Source organism: Vitis vinifera, chromosome 6 (assembly GCF_030704535.1).
Source record: "Vitis vinifera cultivar Pinot Noir 40024 chromosome 6, ASM3070453v1".
Taxonomy (NCBI): domain Eukaryota; kingdom Viridiplantae; phylum Streptophyta; class Magnoliopsida; order Vitales; family Vitaceae; genus Vitis; species Vitis vinifera.
In genome coordinates this window covers 14,889,544-14,905,722 of record NC_081810.1, presented here as the reverse complement: position 1 = coordinate 14,905,722, position 16,179 = coordinate 14,889,544, and the positions used below count along the sequence as shown (strand labels likewise).

The following is a 16,179-nucleotide window of genomic DNA, read 5'->3' as shown; positions in this document are numbered from 1 at the left end:
GCACAAGGCAATCAAGCTCAAAAAAAGATCCAACTAGTTAGGGAATAAGGGTAATAAGCCAACTCAAGAAATAAACCAAGGATTTATCCACCTTATACTAAGTGTGGTAAGAGGCATGGTGGTACCATAAGCTACCAAGAGACTAGTGCATGTTTTAATTATGGCCAAAAAGGGCACTTGATTTGAGATTGTCCACAAAAAAAATAAAAATAAAAAATAAAAAATAAAAAATAAAAAAAATAAAAAAATCTTAAACTTATAAATTTGAAGAAGGGAAGTTTAAGCCAAAAACTCAAGGAAGAGTATTTTCCATGACATACCAAGATGCTCGTGTTTCATCAGATGTTGTCACAAGAATTGTTCAGTTGCATTCTTGGTGAGCTAAAGTTCTTTTTGACCTAGGAGCTACTAATTCATTTGTTTTTGCATCCTTTGTTGATCCGTTGAATTTGCCTATTGGTTCGTTAGAGTTTGATATGTTTGTTTCCATACCAGTTAGGAAGTCATTTTTAGGTACTTAGGTTCTTATGGATGATTCTATTTTCACTAGGGATAGAGAATTGTCTATAAACTTGATCCTTTTGAATTTAAAAGATTTTTTATATTATAATATGAATGGATTGGTTAACAGTTTACCATGCCATGGTTGTTTTAACAAGAAGGTAACCTTTTGAATTTCGGGTCAACTTGAATTTTGTTTTAAAGGGGGTATTGTTGATACTCTTGTGCAATTGATTTCAATTATGAAAGCTCAATCTTTGCTTAAGAAAGGTAACAATGAAGAACAAGTGCCCATTGCCCAGAATCGATGATTTGTAAGAATAAGTACATGTGTAATATAAGTTTGTTTTGATGTGTTTGAAAGCATATTATAAAGATTCCTTATTTCACTTTTGAAAATATATATACTTGATCTTTATAATTCTTATTGGACTTTTATTAAAATAGTTTTAGATACACCTAATTTTGGTAAGGAGTGATTATATATATTGGAGATTTGCTTATAAAATGATCTTGATGGTCGGGTCATGGGTCACGGCCAATAAATATTTTCTTCGAAATAAACGAGGGTAACAATGTTCAAATAAGTTCAGGCCTCAAAAGAGGCGGCTGGGATTAATTTTCAATTTCACACACCTTTTCTGTCCAAATAAAGCTGCATGAAAATCAATTTAGAATTTGTTTTTTAATCTGAAATTCAATTTCACACCCCCATACGATATCATTCCGACACGTTTTCAAACTGCAGAGGCCAGCCACCTACCCATCAGGCGTCAACCAGAAACCTCACCTACCCCTTTTCAACTAACCAAAGCATGATCAGCGATTAGTTTACCATCGGTTAACACATCTAGCACTTCTCACAACAAGGACAAAACAAACCCCTCTATTTCCGGCCATGACGCCGGGCGGACTTCTCGCCGCCCTCTTCCTCCTCCTGGCTCTGTACTGCGGCATCGACCCTCTCAAACACAGTTCTATCGCCAATTTCCCTGAATTCGAAGCTCACTTGGTGGAGATGCCTCCCTGGTCGGAGGTTCCGGCAGCAAAAGATGATCGGAACTTGCTGCAGAAGGCGGAGATCAAGTTCCTGAACCAGGTTCAGGGGCCGGAGAGCGTAGCCTTCGATCCTCTCGGCCGTGGACCCTACACCGGCGTGGCGGACGGCCGGATTCTCTTCTGGAACGGCGAGGCTTGGTCCGATTTCGCCTATACCTCTCCCAACAGGTCAACTTTTGAGCCCTTGCCCCGGTTTATCCATATCGTAATATATTCTCTGACTCTATACCACAAGATTGATTTAAAACAGAATTCTATACTCACTGCTTTAAACACGTTTGCACGGAGTGGTGTCGTATAAATGTCATCAGCTTAACGGATAGGATTTCCTCTGTCAGAGCTGGTGGAACATCTTTCTCAGCACATTTCCGGCCACATGATAGAAATCATAGATATTGTCCAATTTTAGGCCCACCATCATGGCATATTTGATCCGCCTCTTTACAAATCAATCAGATGACTCGTCAATATGTCCACTTTCTTCTGATTTACATCTATAACATCTAGTCAAAAAAATAACTAAACAGGAAAAAAGAAAAGAGAATGAATATGGAATCTTGCAAATTTGAAAAGGAGAAAGTTTATAGGCAATTTCGGTAAATACATATGTATTTGGAGGTAACTGATTTAAGTCATTATCTACCTCATTGCTTTCTGTTATAGCATGCATATACTTACATGTTGGAGCCCAAACTATTTGGAGCTCTTCAATGAGGTAGTAGATTTTCAATCTAAGCAGCAGGCTGTCTGTGGGACCTGCAAAAAGAGTGAAAGACTACAGCTAGTGTGCTCAAAGTGAGCAGTTGGATGCCTAAGTTTGATTGCTGAGTATATTATAGAGGAGATTGTATAAATTTGATGAATACTTATGTTGTATCCTAGGCTTCCTGATAAGTCATTAAGTTGATTTACTAATGACTTGATAGTTTAATTTAAATTATTAAGTAAATTAAGCATGTTTGGTAAAATAACTTAATCTTACAACTTAAAGTTTTTTTTTTTTTTTGATAAGTAAACAAGATATGCATTAAAAAAGGCTAAACGCCACAGAGCATACAGGGAGTATACAAGATGGCTACAGCCTCAAAAAAAAAGAAAAAGGACCAAAAAGAGCTACCTCCCCTCAAGTGGAAGCTATCCACTCCAAGAAACCTATAAGGGAGAAAGCCTCCTCACCTAAATACACTTTGGCCCAATTCCATAAGTTACAAACAAAAGAATTCTTTAACATCTGAACATTCACCACACCCCCCCTAAAGGCTAACCTATTCCTCTCCTTCCAGACCGTCCAAAAAATACACAGCGGAATGGATTTCCATATCTGTTTCCTTTTCTTCCCAACAAAAGAACCCCTCCAGGAGGTTAAAGCCTCCTTAACCGTTTCTGGGAGGACCCACTTAATATCTAACAACCCAAAAATAATATCCCAAAGAGCTCTAGTCACTATACAGTGTAAAAGAATATGATTTACATTCTCTTCTTCACAACCACACAAAAAGCAACAATTTGGGAGTTGCACCCCTCTTATCTGAAGCCTATCCAGAGTGAGCACCTTCCCACATGTAGCCTCCCAAGCAAAAAAGCAGACTTTAGTTGGTACCCTATCCACCCATATTCTCCTTGCGGGAAACATTGTGGCATTAGGTTTATCCAACATCCTATAAGCTTCTTTAACCCTGAAGAGACCATTTCTTCCTTGCCTCCATTTAACTGAGTCATCCTCCAAGGAAGGCCTATGACCCCTCAGAGTATGGAGCAAATCACCAACCATATCCAGTTCCCAATCATTGAAATCCCTCACAAAAACAAGATTCCAATCTCCTTGGCCTGAATGATGGTCCCACATCTCCTCAATCGAAGCATCTCTATGCACGGCAAGGACAAAAAGATGGTTGAAGCATTGGGACAACGGAGTATCAGTGCACCAGCTATCTTTCCAAAATTTAATTTTGGAACCCTTCCCAACTAGAAAAGCCAAATTTTCCCAGCACCATTCAGATTCTTTCATAATCTCCTTCTAGACCCCAACTCCAGCCGCCCCACTAACCTTCTTAGCCCTCCACCCATGTTCCTCTTGCCCATATTTCGTAGAAATCACTTGTTTCCAAAGGTTATCCCTTTCACACGCAAACCTCCAAGTCCACTTGCCCAACAAAGCTCTATTCAGAGTGGCTATTCTCCTTAATCCTAGCCCTCCATTGCGTTTTTCTGTGCAGACCACATCCCATTTTACTAGATGAATCTTTCCTTCCAAGTTTCCACCCCCCCATAGGAAGTCTCTTTGGATTTTCTCCACTCTTTTAGCAACGGACTTAGGCATACGGAAAATAGACATTTGGTAAATTGGCATACTGGCCAAGGTGCTTTTTATAAGAGTGATCCGCCCCCCTTTGGAAATGTACTGTCTTTTCCAAAGCGCAAGTCTCCTCCTGACCCTCTCTTCCACTCCATCCCACATAGAAGACGCCCTATTGGGGACCCCTAAAGGGAGACCCAAATATTGGGAAGGCAGAGACCCCACCCTGCACCCTAACTCAGCTGCCAACTCAAGAATCTCCTCCACTTCTCCAACTGGAATGATTTCGCTTTTGGCTAGGTTCATACGAAGACCTGAAACCGCTTCAAACCAAAAAAGAATCCAGCTTAGATGAGAGACTTGATCTTTGCTTGCCTCACAAAACACAATTGTGTCATCAGCAAAAAATAGGTGGGAGATATGCAATGAAGTTCTACTACCACCCCGAATGTTGCATCCTGAAAGATATCCCCCCTCCACCGCTCTCCTGATGAGAACGTCTAGAATCTCCATTCCCATAACAAAGAGGTAAGGGGATAGAGGATCCCCTTGACGAAGCCCTCTAGTGCTAGGGAAAAACCCAGCTGGCACTCCATTAACAAGAATAGAGAATTTTGCAGAAGACACACAGCTCCACATCCATCCCACCCACTTGTTCCCAAAGCCCATTTTATGAAGGACCTTCATTAAGAAATTCCAATTAATGCTGTCATAAGCTTTTTCTATATCCAATTTGCAGATAAGGCCCTTTTCTTTTCTCTTCTGCCACGAGTCTATCACCTCATTAGCAATTAAGGACGCATCCAGAATTTGTCTCCCCATTACAAAGGCATTTTGAGCACTAGAGACCACCTTACCAATCACTTTTTTGAGCCTATTAGCTAAGACTTTAGCCAAAAGTTTATAGAGGCCCCCCAACAAGCTGATAGGTCTAAAGTCTCCCAGATCCTCCGCCCCACTTTTCTTAGGTATCAACACCAGAAAAGTATTGTTGAGGCTCCTAACAAAGGTATTATGCTCGTGAAATTCTTTAAACATCTCCATGATCTCCTCTTTGGTAAAGTCCCATGCGTTTTGCCAGAATGCTACAGTAAAACCATCCGGGCCAGGGGCTTTGTCCCCATTCATCTCCATCAGCGCCGAGTGAATCTCAATTTCTGCAAATGGGACTTCTAGACTCTCTGCATTTTGCTGGCTGATACAACCCACCGGAATATTACCAATATCTGCCTGCCACTCCATATCTTCAGTAAGCAACTGCTGAAATGAATTCACAATGCCTTCTTTCACCTCCTGCTCCTCTACCAGCCACTCCCCATTAACCTTAATTCTGCCCATAGCATTGTTTCTCCGATGAGCACTCGCCATTCTATGAAAGAACCCCGTATTTCTATCCCCCTCCCTTAGCCAAATCTCCCTTGAATACTGTCTCCAATGAGCTTCCTCCAACAGGACCCATTTCTTAAAGGAGTCTTTGGCTTCCTTTTTTAACTCAGCTTCCTCCACAGTCAAATTTCTCTCACTTGCCACCCGATCCCAAAAGTCTACTTGTTCTAGGGCTGAGGCTTTATTGGTTTCCAACCTCCCAAAAACCTCTTTGTTCCAAACTTTCAAATTCTTCTTGATTTCCTTCATTTTAATAGCCAATCTGTAGCTAGCGCTGCCCCTGACATCAATCCCCTGCCACCATGTTCTCACAACATCTTGAAACCCCTCAACCTTCAGCCACATGTTTTCGAATCTAAACGGGGTTGGACCTCTTCTAATACCACCCCCCTCTAACATGATTGGGAAATGATCTGAAATTGGCCGGGACAGCCTGATCTAAGTGGCTCCATAAAATAGATCTAGCCAGGTAGGGGAAACTAAAAATCTGTCTAGTCTCGCCCATACCTGATTGTTGATCCCCCCATTCCAGGTGAACTCTCCCCCCTGAAGAGGCATGTCCACCAGCTCTAAATCATCCACAGTCTCTGCAAATCTCCTCATAGCTGAGGTGATTCTTCTTTGGCTACTCCTTTCTTGTTGGAACAGAATGTTATTGAAATCCCCACCAAGACACCAGGGATAGTCCCAAAGACCTCTTATCGCCCCCAATTCCTCCCACATACCCTCCCTTTCCATTTTAGTGAAAGGACCATACACTCCCGTGAAAACCCAAGTAGCCCCATTTTCTATAGTCCTGAATCTACAAGACAAAGTGAAATGACCCTCCTCCCAGTCCAAGATATCCAAGACCCTCTTGTCCCAGCATATCAGAATGCCACCCGCAGCCCCCTCCGCATTTAGAGCTCTCCAGTCTATAAATCTCCCAGTGCCCAGACTTCTCACTATACCCTCTGACATCTCCTGAATCTTGGTTTCCTGAATACACATTAGATCCACCCTTTGGCTCCTTATATAGTTCTTAATAATTTTCCTCTTAGAGCTATCATTAGCTCCCCTCACATTCCAACTTATAATCTTCAGCTTCATTGGACAACTATCAATTGGTTCCCTTTGCCCTGTGAGGGAGCTTTCTGCTTATTCCCCCCCTCGTAGTTGACAGAGCATTCCAGCCTCTTTAGTTCCCTTTCAAACTTGGTCTTCTCCAAGAGTTCTTTGCTGTGAATCTTTTCCCTCCTCTTCCTGATTTTAGTCAGGAAATTCAATATCTCCTTTTCTATCCCCTCTGTAGAGAAGCCTAAAAATTGGCTAAATTTCGCCAGGCTACACTCCTCCCATAATTCTTCTTTCTCATTTTCAGTGACTTGAATTCCTGAGGCACCATCACTCCCCTCCTTGCCCCTAGCCTTGTCTCTGTTTTTGTTGGCCTCTCCCAACTTCCAAGATCCATTCACGTTCTCGTCATTCCCCTCATAGACTGTTAGCCAAGTTGACTTGTCCCCCCATAATTACTCCTCTAATTCCCCTGGACGATCGAAAGACTCTCCCTCCGGAGCCCGATCAAAATTAGAAGAAAGAAGAAGAGACGTCCCCATAACCTGATTTCCTTTAGGATGGAAATGCAGGGCATACCTCTTAGCTTCTTCTTCAAGCGCATGGTCAGTCATGGAGAAGCCATCAACCCTCTGTTCCCTTCTGATCTCCTCTGGCACCCAGCACGTCAAAGCATCCTCTGGAGTGGATCTTTTTCTGGAAAATAAGCAGCCCAATAAACCAGCCTTCTCCTGGTTAGCATTAGGGCCCTCCCTTTCCAGTCCTTCCATCAGAACAGAAGAGTGGCAGCCCAGTCCAGCAGCCCAATTACTAGACGATGGGCCTGCCGCTGGCACACCAGCCACCTTTAATTTATCCTTTAATTTTCGGCCCAAAGACCCGTCTCTCTTAGCCAACCCACCATCCTTCTCCTGCTCTTTAAGGCCCAAAGTTAGACCATGTGAGGACGACCCAGTCAATTTCCCATCCAAACAGGCCCATTCCCGGGGCCTCGGGCCATGGATCTGGTACCCGGACTCTAAGCCCGGCCCATTTTCCTGCAACAACATCCCATCATCTGGCAAGAGCAGACCCTCGGTTCCCGTGTTTATCAGATCCTTCCCCACGCGCTTCTCCATGCGTGAGAACGTCACCCCTGTCCTCGGTTCTCCTTCTGATCTCCACCGCAGAGAGAAACCGTCTCACCACCGGCCTAATCTCCCACCACAACGCCAAAGAGTAAACCTCCTCCTCTACCTCAATTTCTAGCATGCTCGGTCTAAATTCGCCTGTTATTTTGACCCGTATTCTAGCCCATTGAATCTCCTCCATCGACCTTGTCCTCTCATCAATTTCAACAAACCCCCCACATTCCTCTCCTATTTTCTTCAGAATCGCCGGGCTCCATAACGAGACTGGCAGACCGAAAATTTTGACCCAAGCTTCCTGTGCCATCTCCTCCTCTGCCCAACAACCCATCTTTGGCTTCCAGAAGTCCAACCCTAAGTGTACTCCTCCCATCTCTCTACTCCTCGATGAAACCACACGGTGAGCCTCTCTTTTGTCCTCAAACTCCAACAGAGCCCTGCCTCGTTCCAATTTAGCCAGCCCTAGTTTGCCTTTTAAACCCCAGGAACTCGCCCAAAGATTTCCCAGCCTCTCCAAATCTTCATCTTCCTTTTTGATGGGCTTCCAACTCGCGACGAGACAGTGTTGCAACTTCTGTAAATTTCCTGCCATCTCTTCCCTCGAGACCTTCAACTTGATTACATTTGTGTCTTTACGGTTTGAACCCAAAACTACCTCTGCATATGATTTTGTCGTAGTAGCTTTACCGCCGGCCCTCACTTCCTGCAGCTCCATTGTTCGGCCCACCAGCTCTTCCATTTGGTGAATCATTTCCGCCATAGCCATCCATCCTCTTTTATCCCTCCTACCTCTCGGTAAGAAGATGCAGAAGGTTTTCCGTTCCGGATCCACAACCCCCAGCCTTAAAAAGCCACCCGCTCTATTGGATCCCCGCGCCAGAGTGAATCGCTTACCTCTATCTCTCCACTCCATTTCCCATCTCCCTTCTTTTTCATCTCGTATACAATGGATTAGCCCCTTCTTGAAGAGCCCTAAGCTTTCCAACCCTAAACGAATCCATGTCGAGACCCCCCGCTTCTTTTCCACGATGAGGATCTGACATCTACCTTTCCTCCCATCCAGTGCAAGCTCGAAGGTCTTGGATTCCACCGTGAAGCTTCGCCTTCGACTCGCCTCGCCGATCTCATCGTCGTCGCCGTCGCACGCGCTTTCACTCTCCCTCACGCCCCCTCTCTCTCTCTCGCCCTCTCTCTCTCTCTCTCCCATCGCTCCCTAAAAATATTAACTGTTATCTTACAACTTAAAGTTAAAAATGACTTTAAGTATCAAGTCAAAATAGTTAACTTATTCTTAATTTTTTTTTCTCTTATTTGTTGAGAATATATTCAACAACTATGACTTCATATTTTATAATAAATATTTTAAGGTTGTCTTATAAATCTACTATACTTTTAAGTATAAATATTTAATAAACAAATTTATTGCTTAAGATTATTGAAAATAAATATTAGTTAAATTTTTTAGTAATAAACATAAATTGTAACTAATAAGGGTAAAGATATCAATTTAATAACTAGAAATAAAATTTCAATTAATTTTACTAAACAACCTTAATACTTAAAGTAAAAAATAAGTAATAAGTTTTAAGTTAACAACTTAAAAACAATTTAACTTAAAGTCAACTTAAGTCATTAAGTAATAAGAGTTAAGTTTTACCAAACATCCACTTAGCCTTATGAAGAATAAATATGCCTTTCACTTAGTGATTTATATTACTTGCTTTTATTTTTGTTGGATAGAGAGTTAGCCTGCTGCTTTTGTTGATACCTGGATTGGTGTCATGTGTCAACAGAGGACCGTTCCTTCAATGCACGAACACATACATATTAGGGAAGCCCATGAATTTATTTATACCAATGATGCACCTAGTCTGTGGTCAATTATCCTAGTGCTGCTAAGATCTAAGACTAAGAATGATTTTTAATGTGATGACAGAAGTGTAAAATTATCCTGATTTTGATTCCAGACTCATCATTTGATATTGTCATCCTTACTGTCTTCACTGTTATATGTTCACACAACACCTTGAAGCCATGTGTTTTTATAGGATCCATGTGGTTTGAATAAGTTCTTTTTTCATTAATTGGGGTTTTCCAAGATGATTCATCCTTTGTAAAATAGAATGTACTGAGTGGGTTTTATTATCGAAGATAAACCATCATTTTAAATTTCATTAGTTTGAACAAAATATCACTGAACCTGGCTATTAGATAATTTCCCTTACTTTAATGCTAGTTTTGTAGTTTTCACCATAGAAATCAACTCAGATGAAAGGAATATAAGTAAAATTATTTTACTGAGTACTTGATATGTCAAGTTGACTTTGCAAGAACGAAATAGTTACAACATTCAAGGTGAAATTGAATAGTTGCCAGAGCAATCAATTAGATAATTCTTTATGAAACCATAAAATTTAGGTCTTTTCACAAGTTTCTTTTTTCCTCAAATCACCAATTAATAGATTGAACAAGTTCCTACAATGAGGATATTTAAAAATTAAAAAAGAAAAGAAAAATCTGATAATTCTTAATAAGCATTGCCAAGTTTAGTTTGGCTGGTGGCTTCAAGGTGGTTTTGTAGGAATGCTGATTTTCCTCATTTATAAATGATTTTCTATATATATCTATACTATCACATAAAGCTAGAAGGGGCTGAATCTAGCTTAAAGTTTTCTGTCAGTAGTGGCCACCCTTCTATATGGTAACCTCGTACGATTAATTGACATTTGATGGGGATAAAATACTAAGCTCAATTCATCCCCACCATGTAAATTAATTGCATTTTGCACAAACCTCTTCCTCAATGGCAAGAGCTTTCCTCTTATCCTGTTAGACATGGTTCTGGCTCTCTTTGTCCAGTAGGTCTTAGGGACCACTCACATCTAAATGTATCAAACTGAAATAAAATGATAGGCACCCACCCATGAGTCTTGTTTAGAATATATATTTTTTTTATTGGATTGTTTAGAATATATATATCCCTACTTTTGTATGAATCATTCTCAAACTCTTACATCATCCTGTGAATTAGTTTGAAATTGAATCACTGAAATCACCATGTCATGATAAATTTTATAGTTGTAATTTAATAGAAAGGGACCTGGATGCCAAGATCCCTTATATGCTGGTATTGCAATATGTAACATTTAATGATGCTCTTGTATAATGTTGATAGTTCACATTGGATATTGGTCACAGAATCTTAGGCACACCCATGTGCTGCAGTCAAAAATGCTAAAGGATATTTGGTTATTGGCTACATGGGTTCTTTAAAAAATCTCATGTGAGGTTATCAGTAAAAGAGATCTTCACTGAACCATCAGATGAATTTTCTAATTATAAATATGCTTCAAGAATCCCTTGGAGTATATTATTAGTTAGATAGATCTGTTATCTTGTGTTGTTTCTGAGACACCTTGGAAGTGGATATGAGGTTGTACTTGATTTCGGATATGGAATTTTTCTGCTTCCAAGAAAAAAAAAACAATTGTGAGGCAGAAGACATATTTCACAGCAAAAAGTTATCGAAGCTTATTTTGTTCTAAATATCTGATAAGTTGTTTTCCACGTTTCTGTTAGAAATTTTCTCAGAGAGCTGAAAAAGAAAATAGAGCAATAGAGCATTACATATTCTCACAGATTTTGCTATTTTCATTTTCTGAAGTGCCATTTTGAGAATGCATCTTTCAAACAATATGCAACCTATTATTTGATAATGAAATTTCATCTAAAACTAATTGTGGGTCATTTTCTCTTTTGCTTTTCTGTTAAAAGAAGGCTTCCCCCAGGTGTACTGGGTGAACTTGTGTTTGGAATATGTTTTTTTTTTTTTTTTTCTTTCTAAACGTTTTTATTTTTTTATTTTTTGGCTCATCTATGATTATTCAGGTCAGAACTATGTGATCCAAAGCCCTCGCCTCTGAGTTACCTGAAGAATGAGCACATTTGCGGCAGGCCTTTGGGACTCCGATTTAATAAGAGAACTGGTGATTTATATATCGCAGATTCATATCTTGGATTAATGAAGGTGGGGCCAGAAGGTGGATTGGCAACATCACTAGTGACTGAGGCAGATGGGGTGCCATTGAGATTCACAAATGATCTGGATATTGATGATGCTGGGAATATTTATTTTACAGATAGCAGTAGCAAATACCAAAGGAGGTAGTCTTTCAATACTTTTCCTATTTTAGAAGCTGACATTGACATTCTTGAAGTTGTTGCATTATTAAATGGCTCTAATTATTTAGGAGGTATTAATAAACACAATTTGCACCTTCATGAGTACAACACATCCAGAATATGTAGCAATTTAAGTTTATTATTTCAGTCTCCTTTTTCTTTATTACATTTATTCAGATCAGATAAAAGTTATTAGGTCAGTGAAGGAAAAATGATGAAATCAGGAGCCTAGGAGAGGAGCTCATCATGAATGTGATTCCGAGTTGTGACAGTTGAACCTTTTTCTGTGACCAATGAGACTTTTCTTTTTCTCCCATGAAATATTTAGAATAACTTGATTGACTAATCTTTACAATCTCACTGATCATACTCTTATACCATTAAAGTGGTGATGAGTGATATACTGCTGAATTTTCAATTACTCTCATGATTTGATTTGTCTAGATAGCCTGTTATAAATTCTTATCTGAATTAACCCAAACTTTTCTCAAGTAGTTACAATCAAGCCAACTTTACTGTATCATTTTGGAATCCAAAAATAATTGTGGAAGTGACATTTGTCCTTTTGAGTATAGGGTTATTTATTAAATGAGTAAAAGTCAAGTTCTTTAAAAGTTGCATTTCCAGTGTCATTCGAAAGGGACTGGACACACATGTTGACAATATTAGGAAATTTGAGATGCTTGTTATTTGGGATGCGCTACTTTTCCTTTGCGCAAAATTGTTTTCCCAAAATTTTGTTCTTGAAACTAGCATCATGACTCCACAAAATTTTCCCAATTATTCTGATTTAGAATCATTTTCAGCATGTAAGGACTTTTTAAATCTGAGTTTTTCACATCACCTCACCTTTTGTTGATGAACTGAAAAAACTTTATGTGCCCTGCAAACTCTTAGACCAAAGCTTTCAGAAATTCATCACGTTAGTTATTGGTTTAGACCATCCAAGCTCTGGGTGATGACTGCTAGGTTCAAGTTTTTAACCCTGTTTTCTTATTTTATATCAGTATCTTTAGTGTTTTATGTTGCTTTGCTAAGATGTTTTGCTGTTACCTTCTTATTTTGCACCTTGATTTTGGTGCATTTTTGCTTTCAGAAACTTCATGCAGTTGGTTTTCTCTTCAGAGGATAGTGGGAGACTCCTGAAATATGATCCTCTTACGAAGGAAACCACTGTCCTCTTGCGGGGACTCCAGTTCCCTAATGGTGTATCTCTGAGCAAGGATGGTTCTTTCTTGGTCTTATGTGAAGGGTCTCCTGGCAGGTGAGTCTACTTACCAGTCCATGTGAAATGGTATTAGGTTGCATTTAAATTAAACCTGTGGAGCTGCTTCTGTAGATATCCATAATTCGAGACACAGGTTGCTTAATCATGGCAAAAAATAGCCAAGTTTGGGATCATTGTTGAAGTAATTGCTTGAGAAAAAGATGGGGAGAAATCGAATCTGGGTTTGCCTTCTTTGGAAAGGCTAAGATAATTCATCTCAACTTATCTTCCCAAAATGATCACTGGAAATAAGGTTTTATACCATGCAGCTAGTTTTTTGCTTTTGTCACAATATTTGCAATTCCAGATTAAATGCAGTAGATTGAGCAAAATTACTTCTTTATATCATAAAAAAAAACTGAGTCCAAAGAACCATGGTGTGCCGCATGTGATTCATATATGCAACAAGTATAGAAAAGTTTTATGGATATCTTCCCTGAAGGAGCTTAGAAAATAATCCTAATGACCATTAATTTGAAGGATTTCTCTGTTCTTTTTTATGCTGCAGACTGGTAAAGTATTGGTTGAAGGGTGACAAAGCTGGAACCTCAGAAGTTTTTGCCATCCTACCTGGATATCCTGATAATGTGAGAACCAATGAAAAGGGTGAATTTTGGGTGGCAATCCACTGCCGCCGGACCATGTACAGTTATCTATGTGGGCTATACCCTAAACTTAGGATGTTCTTGTTGAAGCTCCCGATTCCAACAAGGTACCAGTACCTGCTTCACATTGGGGGCCGGCTTCATGCGGTGGTTGTCAAGTACAGCCCCGAAGGTAAGCTTGTGAAAATATTAGAGGACAGTGAGGGGAAGGTTGTTAGAGCAGTTAGCGAGGTGGAGGAGAGGGAGGGGAAGCTGTGGATGGGGAGTGTGTTGATGCCCTTTGTCGCGGTTTATCAGTTAGAATGAGATCAAAGAAGCGACCGTTTTCTGGTGTAATGCCTCTTGTAAGAGCTTATTTTTTACATGAGGAACCATGGGGTTGGTATATATGTTTTAAGTTGCTGCCTTTGTAACGCTCAGACTAATTTAAAAACATTTAGTTTCTGTTGGTTAATAGCTGAGAATTTGATTTGGGTGTTGAGAGATTTGCATTTGCGGGCAAAATATGTTTAATTTGCCAAGACTTATTTTCCACGACCCCCTGAGAAGAGCTGCTTGGACTCCCCAGTTCTTCGCCACAAATCAAAATTTTGATTGCCAACATGGTTTGAACCTCCTGGCAATTAGGTCGAAGCCTGACTTAATAATTCTCACTTGCTGATTTTCAGTGGGGATCCAAGTCTACGTTTAGGAGAAACAGTACTAAAATTTAGACACTCAACTGTCCATTGATCAATGATGAAAAATTAGTACCTTCAAATCTCTTTTATAAGACTATTTCTTGCCACCGATCTCTCAACTTTCATGCCCACCATGGCGTGTGCTGCCATTGAGGTTTTGTTTGGATAATTTTTAGTTTTAACCTTCGCAAGGACGCTGGTAGTGAAGTTATGATTTCAAATGACTGGTATTTAATTTTTATTTTCATTGAACAAAAAGCAAATTTCCTATTAGTTCAAAAAGAGCCGTGACTAAGAAGCAACATTATTATTCTTGGCTCTCAAATGGAGTTCTTAGGCTAGAATCTCTTTTAATAATAGAGAATTTATAAATGCATTTATCTACATTCTCCTTGTATCCACCCTTTTAATAAAAAAATTTATGACATAAATGTCCTTAATGAAATCCCAAAAGTATCCTTCAACAAAAAATAAATAAAAAAATGGAATTTATGGTATTCAGTCCTAGAAGATCGTACATAACTTAAATGTTCAACACTCAAGAAGTGAACATAACTAAGATGTGTAAATAGGGTGGATGCAAAAAGAATTTAAGCATATGTATTTATAATTTTTCTTAATAATATTATAGAAACATATATAAAGCTCAATTTAGATTTTAAAACAAGGTTTAGGTGTTTCAAAATTCTAATCCAAATGGGACTAAAATTCTAATCAAGCAAAATGGGTCAACTATCATCTAAAATTTATGTTGGGTGCTAAATAAAGCTAAATCCAAACAAACAAATTGGGTATGCCCAAGCAATCCAACTCAAATTCTCAATCCTAGACAATTTTTCGTGTTATATATATATATATATATATATATATGCATTTCTCAACGAAGTGACTTCATCTTGTCAAATGTGGCTTCACTCAAGTTACTCAACCTACTATTGCAAGACAAAGTTTAGGCCTTAATACCTTAACCAAATATTTCTTTTGTTGGAGGTTGAAATAAAAATAATAACTAAAGTTTTTCCATTTTTGAAAGTCTTGATAAAGCCGTTTGGAGAAAACCTAGAAGCTATGATAGAGATCGCTTTGTAATTATTATGTACTCTTTTGAATTCTTTAATAGATGATCTTGCTATTACCATAGATGTAGACATATCGTCAAACCATGTAAATCATTGGTATCTTTTATGGATTTGTTTTTATTATTCTTTAGAATTCACAAATTCATTTTGTTTTCACACAACAAATTAGTATCAAAGCATAAGATAGTGTAACATATAGTTGGTGAAGATGTACGAGTCAAAGTCATCATCGTCGTGATCGTCATCAACACAGACTATGATCTCAAATACAAAATTTGAAATTGAGAACTTTGATGGATTAAACAATTTTGGAACGTGATTGTAAGATCCTTCAAGAAAGTTTGGTTAGCTTCAAATCTTGCAAAGGTGGAGATGGCTAAGTATGGGTTCATTTGAGTTACTTAGCACAATATTGCAAGACAGTTTTGGCCTTAATATTTGAACTAGATCATTTTTTGGTTGGTAGTTGAGAAAAAACAAATTTTGGTTCAAATATTAAGACCTAAACTTTGTCTTGTGATTTGGGTTGAACAACTCAAGTCAACTCACATTTAACAATCTCGAACTTGATGAGATTTGAAGCTAACCAAACTTTCTTTAAGGATCTTGTAGCCACGTTCCAAAAATGTTCAACCCATACATGAATGATCTAAAGGAGACATCTTAGCAATTTCAACTGGATCTTCAAACTCCACCTTCTATGTAACTCTTTTTGAAGAACATTCTTTCTTAGAACTTTGCATTCCAACTTGTTTCAACATAACATCTTCATTGAACACAACATCCTTGCTAACAATGATTTTTCTTTGCAAAGCGCACAATAAACAATAGCCTTTAACACCACTACTGAAACCAAAGAAAATTGCTTTCTTGACTCAAAGTTTTAACTTATTCTCTAAAATGTGACAGTAATTAGGACAACCAAATACATGCAATGGATCATA

General features: G+C 38.9%; 1 protein-coding gene across 1 annotated transcript; it reads left to right on the top strand.

Annotated features, from left to right (window-relative positions):
- The first annotated feature begins 1,018 nt into the window (after window positions 1-1,018).
- Window positions 1,019-13,957, top strand: LOC100251360 (protein STRICTOSIDINE SYNTHASE-LIKE 3). Its single transcript, XM_002278052.4, has 4 exons — window positions 1,019-1,728; window positions 11,311-11,586; window positions 12,701-12,868; window positions 13,380-13,957. The coding sequence occupies exons 1-4, from the start codon at window positions 1,400-1,402 to the stop codon at window positions 13,780-13,782; spliced, it is 1,176 nt and encodes a 391-aa protein (XP_002278088.1). The 5' UTR covers window positions 1,019-1,399; the 3' UTR covers window positions 13,783-13,957.
- The last annotated feature ends 2,222 nt before the right edge of the window (window positions 13,958-16,179 follow it).